The sequence below is a fragment of the Pholcus phalangioides genome, unplaced genomic scaffold, assembly GCF_987345545.1.
Source record: "Pholcus phalangioides strain wild (caught in Gottingen) unplaced genomic scaffold, Ppha-v1.0 ptg000022l_1, whole genome shotgun sequence".
Classification (NCBI taxonomy): domain Eukaryota; kingdom Metazoa; phylum Arthropoda; class Arachnida; order Araneae; family Pholcidae; genus Pholcus; species Pholcus phalangioides.
Genome location: NW_028301615.1, coordinates 25,134,075 through 25,151,781, shown reverse-complemented (window position 1 = coordinate 25,151,781; position 17,707 = coordinate 25,134,075). Strand labels below are relative to the sequence as shown.

The following is a 17,707-nucleotide window of genomic DNA, read 5'->3' as shown; positions in this document are numbered from 1 at the left end:
TAGTTATGTGACTGTGACATTAATATACAGGTTGGACAAATAGTCCTGGACACATTATGGAAATTTATAACAAATCAACAAATCGAATTGAAAAAGTGCGATTTCAACTAAAATACTTATCATGTGGAGAGAAACGATGTGACTCTCCCCTGTTCATACGAAGGCCTGGAAAACCAAGCGGAGATCGAGATGTAGTTCGGAAAGAAATTTTACATTCCTCTTGTGGGGAATCGAACCAAGTATTACGTCAATGGATTATTATCACCATCAAAAATGCCAAGCTATACGTTTGGTGTACGTTCGGTGAATTTGGCTGGATTATTAATTGGCTTAATCAATTTTTTTTAAGCGTTATAGCTCCTTAATTATTGGTAAAGTTAAAAAAAAAACTGAAAACACTTTTCCATATTAGTTTTCTCGCATAGAATCACGTGCGTAATTAATGGGCGGTCGATAGTTACCGTTACCACCCTGTATGTGTGGTTCTAACGTATTTACGTTGTCAGAGTTGTGCCTGTTTCATGCTCTGCTGGTGTACCACCTGCCTTCCATATTTTGAAGCAAAGATTGTAAAAATGCTCTTATTTTCATGTTATGTGAGTAACGCGTTAAAGGTATGCCCATATTTTTCAAATGGGAGACTGGCTCGCTTACTCACTCGAAGACTCTACAATAATGCAAATTCAATGCATGATTGCCAATGTCCCCCATGAAATTGCTGCAGGCTCGACTCGTTACGCCCATGCATTGAGACACGATCCCTTGGTCTCATTTACTCTTACACGAAGGCTTCTTCTCACTTGTATCATGTTGACATGATCATACTCGGAACAACGATGACTGCCATAGTAACTAACTGAAACTCACGCGTTATGACAGCGAGTGAGGCATATGGCGATCAATATGCAATCGAGAGGCAAAAATATAAGCCCCGGCGAATTTGAGAGGAAGTGGAGATAAAACGTCGGATAATGTTTTCTTAGGAGATTGAATTCAATGGGATCGACTCCTGTCTAGACACGGATGCATTTCGTCTAGGGTCGGCAATTCTCGGATTTCCCCACCAACCCCATTGCTCTCTCTCTCTCTCTCCCGTATTAAGAGAAGGCGAATGTTTCTCGTCAGACTCGTATAACGAGATGATCGTAATGAAACTCTCTTTAATGGGATAACCATCATCAATTAACTAACCAAGATGGATTGATTAGTTTGTTGACAATACACAGAGCTAAGCTGGATTATTATTCACCACCACCGTGATAAAGCGGTTATAAGCTTTGGACAAAAATTAATGTAAAAAGGCTGGAATATCGGTGGTTCACGTTATTAATTTGACGGGACGGATTTTCCGGTTATTCTGACGGGAAGACTAATATTCTAGTGCAATGGCCCCCCATTTTTATCCCCAACCAGACTCACAGAGATCAATCCCAGTGTTTCCCAACCTTTCTGAACTGAAGAACCAGCAGAATGTCTGAAACAGATATCAACTCGCAGCAAACTCGACCACTTGCGTCCCGTAATTACGGGACATTCCTGTAATATTTTGGTTCTTCCGACTTTATTTAAATACATTCTTCTCGTTTTTCCAGTTCATTTGAGTTTTTAATGTTTTACAGAAAGAAAACACAAGGCGTTCCCATGATATACAGGGTGCCCTGCGAGTGCTAACGCGACGTTTATCTCATCAACCGCTCTCCGTTGAGGTGTGATTCTAATTTTAAAAAAATGTTCAAAAAGCCGTCCAAAAAATTACCCTGCACTAGTTTTCAGAGTGAAAATACGGTGTGTAACAAAATTTTAAAAAAATCTAAATTTTCATACGGCTTCCCTGTCCTCTGACTTCCGATTTGAAATTTGTTGCCCCCCCCCCGCCCCGTCTCTCCTGAGGCCAAGGAAACAAAACTCCAAGTTTTTAAGCGCAGTATTAGCTGAAATATTCGAATTAAAAAACCGGAAAAGGTTTGGAAAAGACAACATAAATGAGGGAAAGGAGGAGGATTGTGTGTGTGTGTCCGTTAGTTTTTTTGCTATTATTTTCAAAATTTCCTCCGTTTTTGGAATTCGGATATCTCTGCAAATATTGCACTTGGAAACCATGGAATTGTTTTCCTGTTAGCCTCAGGGGATACAGGGCAACAACTTTCTGATTGGAAGTTAGAGCACAGGGGGGCCGTATAAAAATTTAGATTATTTTAATTACAGGCCTTCTGATCATTTTTTAAATTGAAACTGCACCTATACGACGGATGGTTGATGAGATAAAGGCTGCATTAGCACTCACAGGACACCTTGTATAAATTACCTTATATATAAATGTGAAAGTATGTCTGTATGTCTGTTCTTTATACAAATCTGCAATTTTAGATCGATCGCCGCCAAATTTTGCACATATACCGGACAAGGCCGGGATTGAACAGTAGGCTACTTTGAAAGTTCGTCAGGGCTGGACAAATGCCGGAAATGGGCAAAAAACTGTCCGGCGCAACAATGGTTTTAGGGCCTCAACAATCACTTTCGGAACGTTTACTTTGGTTACCATGGTTCCCAACAATGCATTTCAGAACTGTATATTCACATCTTTAATGCTGCCATTTTAACAGTTTATTCCTTTAGAATGGTTTGTCACTTTTCCAATCCTCCCAGTAATTGAAGTAAAAGCGGGAAGCGCCGGGTATTTTTAGCTAGTCTTCTGTATAAATGTGAAAGTTAGACCGATCGTCACCAAATTTTGCACATATGCCAAACAGGGCCGGGATTGAACCGTAGGCTACTTTAAAGGTTCGTCAGAGCTGTTCAAATGCCCGAAACGGGCGAAAAACCGTCGGGCAACAATGGTTTTTGACCCCAACAGACACTCTCGGAGTGCTTACTTTTGTTACCGTGGTTCTCTAACAATGCGTTTCAGAGCGTATATGCCTTTACAATGGTTTTCTACTTCTTTTATGCTGCCAGTATGCGAGGGGAAAGCCCGGGCAGCGCCGGGTGTTATAGCTAGTATTATGATATAATTATGTGAAAAAATATAAATGGTCATATTTGTCAGGTTGAACGTTTCTTCCACAATTTTTCAACAAATTTTAATAGCAATTTTTCATTATGCTGGCTTTTTTGGATCACGATTGATGTCCCGTATTTATCGCATTTAAGTTTCCATTTTTTCGCTTTTTTCCCAATGAAATATGGTCATGTGATCATTTGAATATTTTTTAGTGAAACAAATTTTTTTTTCACTGTGATTTTTGCAGCCTTCATTTGTTTCCCCCACCCTTCATCAATTTTAGCAGTAGTAATTAGCAAGAATTTGCATTTAATGCTATAAATTGCATTTTCTAGCAAAAATTTAGTGATATCCAGCATTTAGAATCGTATTTCCCTCGATTATATTTATGGTGAACCTGTGAGTATGAAGGTATTACTTCTATCTGAACCCATACCGTTATCACTAATATCAATATTACAACGGTTGAATAATTTTTCATTTAGTCAGAATTAAATTATCAAGTCTGCCTTCGGACCACCTATACCATAGTCGCGGACCATAGTTGAGAAACGCTGTATTATTCGATTGAAACTTTCTCACTGGTGTCACTTCTATAAGGTTTTGTCACAAAACCGTGCTGAAATATGTCTCGGCAACGTGATGAGTCCCGGTGGCAGAATTTTGGTGTTTATGGCGACATTTCTGAATAATATTAACCCTTCCACGTATGCTTTTGGTTACAAATTTTTGATAATCTCTATTTGACGGATAGGGGATGTATCTGGTAACCTTGCCCTAAACTAACCGCAAGTTAGGAAAAGGAAGGGGAAAGAAGAAAAGGAAAAACAGTATAACGGATAATAGAGTACATAGTAAATTTCTCGTTTCACCCTTACCCTACATGCTCTTTCTTTCGCTCCTAAATGTATACAGGGTGAATCCAACCTATTCTGCCAAACGAAACGGGGGTGATAGATAAGGCCAAGTGGATCATGAAACAATATCCTGTCCTTTTCCAAACCGTTTTCGAGTTATGGTGAATAATCGTTTATGAGAAAGAATGTATGAAGTCTGAAAAAACCCGGATTTGTGAAGTTTCTGAGAGACCTACACACAAACTGAAGCTCATATTTGGAAAGCGCAGGGAAAAACCCTATAAAGTCACGCCAATTTCATTGAAATATCTGAATTTAACGGCGAGCTGCATTCGCTGAAAGATTGGCGAAGTTCAAAATCGAATTGTAGCAAAATTTTTAATTGTCAATTCCGCAAACACGCTTCTAGCTACAATCGGTCGAATTTGCTAAAAACTTGTCCATTCCACCAGCTTTCGAAAGAGCCTAGAATAAACCAAATTTTTCGTCTAGTTCATGAGAAATTAAGTCGTTTGTTTGCAATACATCACTGAAATCTGCATTCGTCGAAGTAATTTTAGTAGGTTTTGGCGACAATTCGATTTTTCACTTCACCGATCTCTCAGCGCTTGTAGCTCGCCATTAAATACGGACACCCTAGTAAATTTTTCTGGTATGTTTGATTCGATCTGTTAGCACATGTGAGACTTCTGGTATTTCTGATGTAAACGTCTCTCTCTCTCTCTCTCTTTTGTGCATTTTCCAGGAAGAAGAGCGTACAATGGGCTTACCAAGTTCCGTTTCGACGCTCTACCCGAGAAGACCGATGCTGCGTTCTTCAACCGATTTGACCGGGGACGTAGTCAGGCACGCAACTCTCCCCTTCCCGACCACGCAACAGCAGCAGCAAATGCACCAGCAACACCAGCAGCCATCGATCCTGAACCACCCTTACATTCTAGAGTACTTACGCCAGATACCGAACCCGACGCCGGTCAAACCCTCGGAGGAGCGACTCCAACTGCTCACCTTGAATCCGAGGGAATTCCTCAAATACAGGCCGGAGAAAGATTCCGAGACCGTACTCGGAGGAGACGGGTTCAGCGGGCTCCTGTGGGTCCACCTGCTGGCAGGACGGGGACTTCGGTCGACGAGCCACAGCGACCACTTCAGGGACGTGTACTGCGTCATCGAGTGCGACCGCGTCCACAAGGCTAGGACGGTCGTCAGGACCGGCGAGCACAGCTTCGACTGGGACGAGGTTTTCGAGCTCGAGCTGTTCAACAACACCGAAGTGGCGTTCCTGCTGTACAGCTGGGACCCGCAGCACAGGCACAAGCTGTGCTACAAGGGCTCGGTGCACCTGCTCACTATACTACGCGAATCACCCAGCCACAGTCTCGCCCTCAAAATGGAACCCAGAGGAACGCTGTACCTGAAGCTCAGGTACAGGGACCCTAGGCAAACGTTCCAGAGATTACCTGCCCAGAACCCGAACGCCCTGTTCGGGGTGGACCTCGAGAGCGTCGTCATCAAGGAGAACTCGGGGTTCTCGATACCCCTGATCGTCAAGAGGTGCTGCGAGGAGGTCGAGAGACGTGGGTTGGACATCGTCGGCATTTATCGACTGTGCGGCTCCGCGGTCAGGAAGAAGACGCTGAGGGACGCCTTCGAGAAAGGTGCCCACTCCGTCGATCTATCCGTGAACCACGTTCCGGACATCAACGTCGTTACCAGTAAGTACCGATCCGTTTTCAAAGCCAAATACTGCATTGGGAAGAAAATTATTTGCTTAACCTTTTAAGCGACACAGCAAAAATCATTAACCCCCGTTTAATATGCCGTATCTTTTTTAACGAATGGGGGGCGGCGGTTTCCTTCCGATTTTCAGAGGATGTTCCTTTCCCGCATAAATGAGGGAAAGGAACGTCGTGAGCGTTAGTTTTTGCTGTTCTTTCATAACTTTTCTCCATTTTTGAATACAAATATCTCAGCGAATATTGCACTTGGAAACTTGGATTTTTTTTTTCGTTGGTCTCAGAAGAGACAGGGCAACAACTTTCTAATTGGAGATTAGAGGACAGGGGACCGTTTAAAAATATTGATTTTTTTTTTCTATTTTGTGACACACTGCATTTTCACTCTCAAAACTGGTACGTGATAGTTTTATTTTGATCATTTTTTAAACTGAAACCCTACCCCTACGACGAACGGTTGATGAGAAAGGGCCGCATTAGCACTTACGGGACACCCTGTGTAATAGCTGTATTGGATTAGCTTCAAGAAAGGAAAAAAAAAGAGAAATTCGAGAGAGGAGAAAAAATTACCGGATATCGTGACTATATATGGTTTCCATATGGTTGATAACGTGGACATAATTATCATGAGAAAATACGTCAAAAATGGCAACGACCTTGAATCATGCGTTTTATTTCCGGACTTTGGCCAGGGAACATCAGGCACTTCGCGAAATGGCTGGCCAAATCTCGAAATTTGGATATTGGCCGGGCCAACTTACAACGAAATTGGTGAATTTGCGAACTGGCCGGTTTCTGCCTTTGTCAGTAACGTAAATTGAAAGGGGAAAAAGAACACTTTAGTGGGGAGAGGGAGAAAGGGAAGATGAGGGTGAAAGTAAACAATCCTTTTTCACCTTCTATTTCTAAGGCCCGGCATTACACTATAAAATTTTGATAAAAGATCTTTTATAAAACTGGAAAAATTCAACCAATAACCGCATCCCGGCCTGTAATCCCGGCCTAACTACGAACAAGGAAACCAAATACGATACTTCAAACCAAATTCGTTGCCAAAATTGTACTTGACCAACACCTCCTAGAGATAGAAGGCCTCCGCAGTCTGCTTGTGACGTCAGTAAGTGCCAGTATCATCGTTGTAAGGAAAAGAAATGATCGGGTTCAGAATTGGCGATTTCTATGCCCACATCCAATCACTATGCGGTATTTGTGAGCCTATCAGGAAGATTCTACGCCAAAATAAAAAGAAACGAAACAGGATGCTGTGTTTCAAAATGTGGCAAACTTGCTAAGTAGTCGAATAACGTTTATGGCAAACAGTGCAGAGGCCTTCTATCACTAGGAGGTGCTGACTTGACGCGGTTACATCGATCCAGGATTCTATATGGCATTTGATTACACTATAAAAGTTTTCTAAAAGTTCTTTTATAAAATTTGAAAAATTCAACCAATAAACTTATCGGTTGCATTCGTTCGAATGTAACCTATGAGTTTTATTGGTTGGATTTTTCAAATTTTTATAGTCTAATCCCGGCCTATCCCGAAAAGTCCGTACATCGGGTAGAAGCGTAACTAATGTGTACAAACACAATACACAAAAGAAAATAGTTCTTGTGAATACGATAACGATTCTGAGAGAAGAGGAAAGGGAAAAAACTATTTAAATGTAGAGGAGAAGAAAGAGGGGAAAATGTATAAACCACTCGGAAATCATCGCCCGATTTTTCATCGTTAATGACAGGAGGGGGAAAAAAAGGAAAAACAGACTATCATTTACTGGACTTTGAATTTTTAGAACATTCGAGAGAAGTTCCGAGCTTCAGGGTAGGAGGGGGAAAAAACCAGCATAATGATACACAGATTTGAGATAGATGCATCATATTTAATGTGTTCATCCAAGGAATTTCCCGTGATGTGAATCTGTTATGGTTGTGTACGTGGATGGGGGAGGGAAAAAAAACGAGGGATATTTAAACCAAACGACCCAACGGGGACCACGTTGATGAATACAGGAGAAAAGCATCGATGATAAATGCTTCTTCCTACCATTGACGCATTTTTAAAAATACATTTCTTTTTTCAAGACCGCCAAATACTCATTATATTAGTGGTCGATCTCTAAGAGGGAAAAAATCACTAATTGGAAGTATTGAAGTGAGAACGGGTTTCCCCCCTAAGGGAAGAAAGGGCTTTCATTCTCCCTCTTTTGAAAACTATCGGAACGTTTGTTGTGCCCTGGGAATTTTGGAAATAGGAATAGTAGGTAATGGTTCTCATACCATTGGAATGGATCGTAAAATTTTCACCGCGATGGTGTGTTGGTTGCACATATACACGTACTTTAAATGAATTTGAGCCTCATAAAATCGTGAAAATACATAAATGACCAATACTAGAATCTAAAAGGGAGACACTTAAACCTTATTCATTCCACGAATCCCTTGCAACAATGAAATAAAGGTCACGGATCCCAGCCCTTTTAACAGTGAAATAAAGGCTATGAGTCGCTTGTAGCAATAGAATGAAAGCCGCAGATCGATTACACCAATAAAGTGAAATCCATCGACCCCTTAAAATTTACGGATCATTAGTGCAAATAAAATAAAGATGCATCGAGCTCCTTAAAATGGAGGCCATAGATCGGTTGCACCAATAAAATAAAGACTACGGGTGGCTTGTACCAATGAAATGAGAGCCACGGGCTACTTTTACCGGTGAAATGAAAGCCTTGTATCGCTTGTACTAAAAAAATTATGGCCACGGATCGCTTGTACTAAAAATATTATGGCCACGGATCGCTTGTACAAATGAAATGAAGACCACGAGTCGCTTGTACCAATGAAATTAGAGCCACGGGCTACTTTTACCGGTGAAATGAAAGCCATGTATCGCTTGCACCAAAAAAATTATGGCCACGGATCGCTTGTACCAATGAAATGAAGGCCACAGATCGTTTGTACAAATAAAATGAAGGCCACGGATTGCTTGTACCAGTAAAATGAAGGCCACGTCTTGCTTGTACCAATGAAAATGAAGACCACGGATCACTTGTACCAATCAAATGAAGGCCACGGATCACTTGTACCAATCAAATGAAGGACACGGATTGCTTGTTCCAATCCAATGAAGACCACGGATCGATTGTACAAATAGAAAGACTACCATTTAACTGAACTCTGAGTTCTAGAACGTTCGAGAGAAAGTTCGAGGATTAGAGTAAAAAAAAAAAGTGTATAGTGATACCAACTTTAGAGGTCGATGATTCGTATATGTTTTCATCCGAGGAATTTCCTGTGATGTAAATCCGTTATGTGTTTGTGTATGAGAATGAAGAGTGAAAAAAAGGGGGGGGGGGGTATTTATACCAAACGCCCCAACGGGGACAACGTTGATGAATACAGAAAAAAAGCATCGATGATCAAATGCTTCTTCTCACCACTGACAAATTTTAAAAATAGTTTTTCCCAAATACTTATTATATTGGTTGTCGATCTCTAAGGGGAAAAAATTGCTAATTGGAAGCATTTAAGTGAGAGCTTCTCTCCCTTTAGAGAAGAAAGAAAAAGAGCTTTTTTATTTTCTTTCTTCAAAACTATCGGAAAGTTTGTTGTGTTCTGGGAATTTTATAGTCGGAAATGGCTCTTAACATGGAATCGATCGTAAAAATTTCACCGCGAATGTGTGTTGGTTGTATATATACACGTACTTTAGATGAATTCAAGCCTCATAAAATTGTGAAAATATATGAATGACCAATACACAAGAATCTAAAAGGCAGGGGATTCTTAAACCTTGTGCGTTCCACGGATCCCTTGTAACAATGAAATGGTCATGGATCCCCTGCAACAGTAAAATGAAGGCTATGGATCGCTTGAAGCAATAGAATGAAGGCCACAGATCAGTTACACCAGTGTTTCTAAAAGTGGGCAATATCACCCCCGGGGGGGGGGGGGGCAAGGGTCCAGTGGGGATGCAGAAGCTTAGGGTTTAGTACAGGATCCTATGGGTTAGCTTGAGTTGAGGGCGATGAGAAAAAAAAATTGAAAAAGGAGGCGATGGAACGGAGAAAATTTGGGAAACTAGAGGCTATATACCAAGAAAATGAAAGCCGTGGACCCCTTTAAAATCTACGGATCGCTTGTACAAATAAAGTAAAAGTACACAGAACCCATTAAAATGTAGACCATGGATCGTTTTTACCAAAGAAATGAAGACCACGAATTACTTGTACCAATAACATAAAAGCTGCAGAACTCTTGTATGAATAAAAAGACTCATTTACTGGACCCTAAACTCAGAATATTCGAGAAAAACTATGAGTTTTAGGGTAAAGGAAAAAAGACCAGCGTAATGATGTACAGATTTGAAATAGATGCATCATATTTAATTCTTTCATTCAAAGAACTTCCCTTCACGTAAATTTGTTATGTGTTTATGTATGTAAATGAAGAGGGGAAACAAATGGGGATATTTAAAACAAACGACCCAACAACGTAGAGCCCGTTTATAAATATAAGAGAAAAACACCGATGATAAATGCTTCTCGCCATTGACGCATTTTAAGAATACAGTTTTTCAAGAGAGCCAAATGCTTATTATATTGGTGGTCGATCTCTAAGGGGAAAAAATTGCTAATTGGAAGTATTGAAGTGAGAGCTTTTTCCCCTTAAGGGAACGAGGAGCTCTCTCTTCAAAACTATCGGAAAGTTTGTTGTGTCCTGGGAATTTTATAGTCGAAAATGGCTCTTACCATGGAATGGATCGTAAAATTTTCACCACGATTGCGTGTTGCTTGTATATATACACGAACAGGTAAAAATGCGAATAATCATTTTCGAGTATGGAAGTTTCGGGTTCCCGCAAGGCATTTACGAGGTTCACTCTTTTCTTCCTATGGAATGGATTTGTGGGATGATCAAAGTCTTGTGCTGTGTGTTCGAAAATTCTTTTTTTTTTCTCTCTGTGTAATGCATAGGGATGTTTTTTTTCCTTGTAGAGGGGCTTTTTTCCATTTCTCCCCTAGCAAGTTTTCTTTGAATAGGAGAAATGTCACTCGCACAGTGTACAGCTTTTCTACTCTGCATGACATTTCCGTCCTCTTTACACTAAAATTTTGTGTTCCTATACTTTTTTGAAATAGGAGAAAGAAGAATGAATTCAATAGAGCCCCGCAATAGCTGATGGGTTGATTTCTGAGAGTTTGAATTCGTATAGCAGTTCTCAGTGGGGAAGATAGATGTCGGCAGAAACATATGGCAAAAGAGAGATTGATTTTACATTTTATAATTATCTTTTTCATTTTCACCGGGACCTATAGTTTAGCGCCGTTCTTGGATTTCGTTTTCATCGAGAGGCTTGTGAGCTAAAAATTTAGAAATTTGTGTTCAGGGTAGCGATGTACTGTGCGATCGTCTTAGTGTCATCTCTGTCTCTCAAGTTTTAGTTTAATCTCTGTGTTAAGCAATGTTTTGACAAAGACGGAGCACAATAGCGAGCTCGCAAAACCTCAAAACATCTGGGCCGTACTCCTATACCGTACTCGAGGCCAGGGCCATAAAAAAGGACACGGATTCTCTTAAAATGAAGTGAACGAATAATTCAACAATTATTCGTTCACTGTTATTCGTTCACTATTCAATTATTATCCAATAATAATTGGTACAATTCTCTTGTACCAATGAAATAATGGATCTGTTTTTTTCTAGTAAAAAGAAAGCCATGTCTTGTACTAAAAAAATGAAGGCCACTGATCGAATGTACCAATAAAATAAAGGTAGTCGGACCCCTTAAAATCAAGAGTATGGATCGCTTGTACCAATAAAATGAAAGCCGCGGACTCTTCTTGTACCAATAGGATGAAGGCCACGGATTCCTTGTCCTAAGAAAGTGATGGCTACGGATCGCTTATACCAATAACATGAACCACGGATCGCTTTTACTAAGAAGATGAAGGCCACTTGCTCCACCACTGAAATTAAAGCCATGAATCGCTTGTACCAATGAAATAAAAGTACATGGACTTCTTGAAATGAAGTCTACAGACCCCCTTAAAATGAAGACCACGGACCCTTTTTCAGAATAACATTCAGTATATAATACGAAAATAATGTGTTAGAGTTGCTTTCTCATCCAAAATCACGGACCCCTCGAAGGCTTCGCAAGAACCACAAGCGGTTCTTAAACTCCTGATTAAAAACTCCTGTTAAGGGAGGGAGGGAGGACAAAACAAGAGGCAAGTATTTGAAAAAAAAAAGACCAAGTCCCGGTCCTTCGTTGATTAAAGAAAAATTATGAAGGTTTTGTGCTGTTAATTTTTTTTTATATCAAAGGGAAACTTGGGAAAAAATTATCCATCATCATCATCTCTTTCTCAATTATTTTTCCCCCTTTCCCACATTTTCCGGAAAAGATGGAACAGGGATCTGGGGGAAGAGAAAAAAAATATAAAATTGACTTCATAGAACGAATTTATCATTTGGCGCTCGAGCCCTGTACGCACACTCTCACACAACACATACGTACGAATATACGATATTATAAACTGTCTTTTGTGTGTTTTGATGGAGAAAAAAGGGGTCATACCCTTGACATTCAATTTTCAAAGTCGATTTTTCCTACCACCGGCGAATGTTTCTCCGAGATAAGTCAGCCCTATTCGAAATCTCATTAACTTACGAATTCAACATGTCTCCCTGCGTGCCCCCCTTCTCTTTCCCCTTGCCCCTCCCCCAACCCTTACAACATCCACTTTTGGCAGTTTGAGCCCGCCATCTTGACATGCATTTCCATACAATTATTAATTACACGATGAAGATAATTCCGTTCTGTTTAGATGTCTCGTTTTCCGAATTGTTTTCAAAGCGGACGTCAATCTTATCAGGGTACCTTTCGGGTTTTGATTGGGTGAAAAAATAAATCTATATTTTAATTGTGTGTGCTTATTGTTTAGGGAGTTTTTTTTTAATGTTTTAATCTTGCTAATTGCAGTAAGGTGTTTAATAGGTGTTTAACAGAGAAATTAAAATTATTTCTAGGTTTCATTCCACATACTGGAATGGGTTTTTCAATTTTAATTATATTGATTTTCATTGATGTCGTTTTGTTGTGATAACTAATGTTGACTGAAACATATTTTTCTTGTAAAATGACTTTAAATGTCATTCTTTGCGGCAATAGTTTCAAATGTAATTCTCGCAATAATGGTTTGAAATGTCATTCTTGTCATGATTTCAAATCTTATTCTTGTGAAACAAGGGTTTCTCAAGTATTCCTCGAGCAAAGAAAGCATCGTTTTCAATACTATTATTACAACAATTATTTTTAAATTTTGTTCTTACAACAATGGTTTTAAAATTTTGTTCTTGCAACAATGGTTTTATAATTTTGTTGTTACAACAATTGCTTTTAAATTTTGTTGTTACAACAATTGCTTTTAAATTTTGTTGTTACAACAATTGTTTTTAAATTTTGTTCTTTTACAACAATGGATTTTAAATTCCGTTTTTGGAACAATGTTTTTTCCTCAAATTTGTTTTCAAGAAATGGTCGTTTCAATACTATTTTCATACCATTAAATACCATCTCTTAATGAAAGTTATCCGTGATCTTCATTTTCGTTGGTGCTAGCGATCCGTGGTCTTCATTTTCTTCGATGCAAGCGATCCGTGGCATTTATTTGAAGGGATTCGTGGCTTTCATTTTAAGGTATCGGTGGCATTTATTTTTAGGGATCCGTGGTTTTTATTTCAAGGGTCCGCGTACTTTCATTTTATCCGTACAATCGATCCGTGGTCATTTTAAGTGGTTCGTGTGCCTTCATTTTATTGGTACAAGTGATCCATCCCCTTCGTATGGGTAAATCGAGAAGCTATCCATACTTAGATTAAGACAACCATAAGTATTCTTTATGGGCATTGTCATGATAATTTGTCAATTTATCATGTGTATATATTGTTTATAATTTTTGTTAATTGCATTTTTAAGTGGGTTGCTGTATTTTTGAAATTTATGACATCCATATTTTTATGGGCATCTTTTCTCTCAGCCATCTCGTTGGGCATTTCGCCTGTTGTGGCGTTTTATTTGTATTTGTATCATTGGTACAAGTGGTCCTGCTTATCAAGGTAGACGCTAATCTGAGTATGACGGCGTGGTCTTCTACAACAGATTGGCAGAGGAGAATAGCGATAATTTGAGAAGTGAACAAAAATGCCCCCAGAGAAAATTGCGAACTATTATATCGAACTCTCTTATACAAGTAGAAATGTACACGATAGAAGATTAGGAGATCCGCATACAGTGTGTTCGAAAGTAAAGGCAGGCTGCCTGACAAAACCCTTACGATCACAAACAGAGACGAGATTGGAGTTCACCGAAAAGTACACTAAACTTTAAAAGGCATGAACGGCAAAATGCAGTCATTTCAGATCTGCACTCATACATACTATAAAAAAAATTCATCCTTTTTATCTACTTTATTGAAATTGAGTGCTTTTTTAAGCGAACTCTCGCCTTTTTTAATCGGAGATTCGAGCATTACTAGGAGAAATATTTCGATTTCTGACTCTTTTGATCCTATAAAGAGATTGCCGGTCAAGAATCTCCCATACGCAGCATTAAACGTGCTTCAACCACGTGGATTGACATGTTGCCAATACTAAATTTATTTTTATCTGCTTTTTCATTAAATAAATAAATACTCTGTTTGTTGCCGGGACTTTCGACATAAAAAGGAATTCCTTGAGGGACATTTCGGCACCCGGTTTCTAAAGATTCTCTACAGTAAATATATTTCCACAGCGGTAATTCCGAAATCCGCTCGAAGCTTCTCCTGCGCTGCTTTCCACTTCACCTTGTCGCGTGCTTCTTGAGCCGTATACTGAAAATAATTGAATGCTTCCGAGCGTACAAATTGTCCCTGGAAAAAAAAAACACGAGAAGGCCATAGTATTCTTTGGGTGTTTTCTTCGTCTCAGAAATTCCACCGGAAAACCGAGAGGAAAATATCTATCCTCTTATTCCTCCTTCATCTTCTAGCGTGGATTATCTTTTAGCTGACGGAGAATGAAAATAAACGGGAAAAACCTAGGAAACACACGAGAAAAATAGTAATAATAATAATAATAATAATGAAAAAAAACAACAACAATAAATAACAAAGAGAGTTTGTTATCTGAAATCGTCTGTCTGGCAAAATGTGATTGATGTGCGAAAGCGAGCAGACAACTTCCCCCCCCCCACCATTTTTTTTTATACTGTTTTCGTAATTTCTGGTGGAAAAAAGTACGGTATAGAGGGAAATTTTTTTTGTTCCTTTTATGGGTATTTTTGGTTCTCCGATGGGGGAAAATCTTTGGGGTGTTGTGTTTTTTTTATCCCCGTTTGGGTTTTTATGTGTGGGCGAGCTTCCGAAAATAGGGAGTTAGTCGTCTCCTAGGTTTCTATACTTTCGTCTAAATTTCCTTATCCTTATAGCAGGAGTCTTCAATCCGTGGCCCAAATGCGGCCCTCCAAGCTTTTTCCTGAGGCCGGCTAACCATTTTTAAAAAATATCTACTTAAAAAAAAACGTTATAAAACTCTGGCCACTGAAATCTGTACTTCCATAGGCACCGAAACCTAGAGGCTAAAGCCATTTCAACTCCCGCTCCCCCCAATAAATTTTGTAAGAGGTCTGAGCACCCTTCCTCGCCCCCATAATAATTTCTGAAAAACAATGTAATTCATCTTCCCTCTTCTGCGTATGCGCTTGAGTCCCGTATATATATGGGATGACCAGCAACTTTCAGTCCCCCCCGCCCCAATGTCGGTGCCTCTGTGTACCGCTGTTAGAACTGTGATATACTTTCCAGTTTCAATAGTAATGCTGTGCATACTATATATTAAAAGGACCGTCGTAATGAATTCGAGGTACCCAGAGCTAAAACAGTTTTTGAGGCTTATGTTTTCATTTTGGCTGCACATTTCGAGCAGCCAAATTTGGAATCCAAAAGAGATACATACGATTACAGAATTTAAAGAAATGATAAAAAAAACCCTTAATGAAAGAAATACTTTTAGAATTATTCAAAAAAATAATTTAATAATTGCTGAAAATCTGTAATTCATGAAAAAATAAAGAATTACAGAAAGAAATAATTGCAGAACTATTGATGGTAATTTCAGAATTGTTAAAAGTACTTTCAGTATTTTAAAGAGTAATCTCAGAATTGTAACGAGTAATTTCAGAATTGTAACGAGTAATTTCAGAATTGTAAAGAGTAGTTTCAGAACTGTTGAAAGTGATTTCAAAATTGTTAAAATTAATTTTAGAATTGCAAAGAGTAATTTCAGAATTGTAAAAAGCAATCTCAGAATTGTAGAAAGTAATTTCAGAATGATAAAGAGTAATTTCAGAGTAGTAAAGAGTAATTTCAGAATAGTAAAGAGTAATTTCAGAATGGTAAAGAGTAATTTCAGAATGGTAAAGGGTAATTTCAGAATTGTAAAAAGCAATCTCAGAATCGTAGAGAGTAATTTCAGAATGATAAAGAGTAATTTCAGAATGATAAAGAGTAATTTCAGAATGATAAAGAGTAATTTCAGAATGATAAAGAGTAATTTCAGAATTGTAACGAGTAATTTCAGAATTAAAAAGAATAATTTCAGAATTAAATCGTACTACAGTATCGATTGGTGAGGGACAATGCAAGGTTATGGTGTCGCAGGGAATTTTTCTGTAATAGGGTTGTTAATAAATGGAATAGCTTACCCCCGGAGGTAGTAAATTGTAACACAATTGACACGTTTAAAAAGAAATATGATAAACATGTTGGGGTAAATCGAGAAGCTATCCATTCTTAGAATAAGACAACCATAAGTATTCTTTATGGGCATTGCATAACATTTTATCATATGCATATATTGTTTACAATTTGTGTTAATTACATTTTTAATTAGGTTTCTATATTTTTGAAATATATGACATCCATATCTTTATGGGCATCTTTTTATCAGACCTCGTTGGGCATTTTGCCTGTTGTGCCGTTGTATTTGTATTTAAAAAGAATAATTTCAGAACTGGAAAGAGTAATTTCAGAATTGGGAAGAGTAATTTCAGAATTGTAAAGAGTAATTTCAGAATTGTAAAGAGTAATTTCAAAATTTTAAAGAGTAATTTCAAAATTTTAAAGAGTAATTTCAAAATTGTAAAGAGTAATTTCAGAACTGTAAAGAGTAATTTCAGAACTAGAAAGAGTAATTTCAGAATTGTTAAAAGGGATTTCAGAACTGCAGAGAGCGATTTCAGAATTAATGAAAATTTAAAATGAAAAAAGGATTTCAAAAGTTTGTCGGATGAATTTCAGATTTATAAAAGAAATCAATGAATGAATTTATTTTATTTACTCAAAAGAATTGATAAATTAATGAAAGTAAATTACTTAAAAATAAATAAAAATTTGTGACGATTGGTGAGGTGTATACGAAGCGACGAACATGAAGCATTCCTTTATTCTGCATTAACCTGCGAAACATACAACCCTTCGTGATGAAGGTTAAAATCGAACTCTCGAGAATGTCTTCGTCTCTCGATACAACTTAAATCTCACGTGCCTCGTGAATAAAAGTATTACTGTTCATCCTTGTTAACAGCTTGCCTGTTACATACTCCCCCTCTGGTTTCGCGGACGTCCCGGCAAGGAACCAGCAATAGGCGTTATGGGAAGTTGTTCAGTGTTCTTGTTAGTTCCAACTTTGAGTGGTCGTCCCTTCTTACGTGATGACACTATGGATACAGCATCCGGTTCCGCACATGGTGTGAGAGCAGAAGTACGATATACGCTGACAGAGACACCCGATTTGGCCGGATCAGCGACTATGTACCTCGTAGGCGATCTCTGGGCTAGCACAGGGTACGGTCCATCTCGTTGTGGCGTGAACTTTGTCGACCAGTTCTTCCTTCGAGAACTCGGTTTGGAACCGTTGTCAACGTAACCTTTGCGTTCATCCCGTTTTTGTTCCACTTTCTGCTTCACAGAAACTCTTGTAAGGCTTTGCATGGGAGTCAACCTGTTTTCACGACTTCTTTGGGCATGGCTGCGACTTTCTGATCGACGCGCGTTAGGGGTTTGATCC

General features: G+C 38.8%; 1 protein-coding gene across 2 annotated transcripts in view; it reads left to right on the top strand.

Annotated features, from left to right (window-relative positions):
* The window catches only part of LOC149070056 (rho GTPase-activating protein 100F-like), a 165,156-nt gene that overhangs the window by 124,819 nt on the left and 22,630 nt on the right, over positions 1-17,707 (top strand). For both annotated transcript variants that reach the window (XM_089249407.1, XM_089249406.1), the window contains exon 9: positions 4,604-5,573. In XM_089249407.1, coding sequence (XP_089105533.1) covers positions 4,604-5,573 — 970 coding nt within the window. The remainder of the gene's footprint in view (positions 1-4,603; positions 5,574-17,707) is intronic.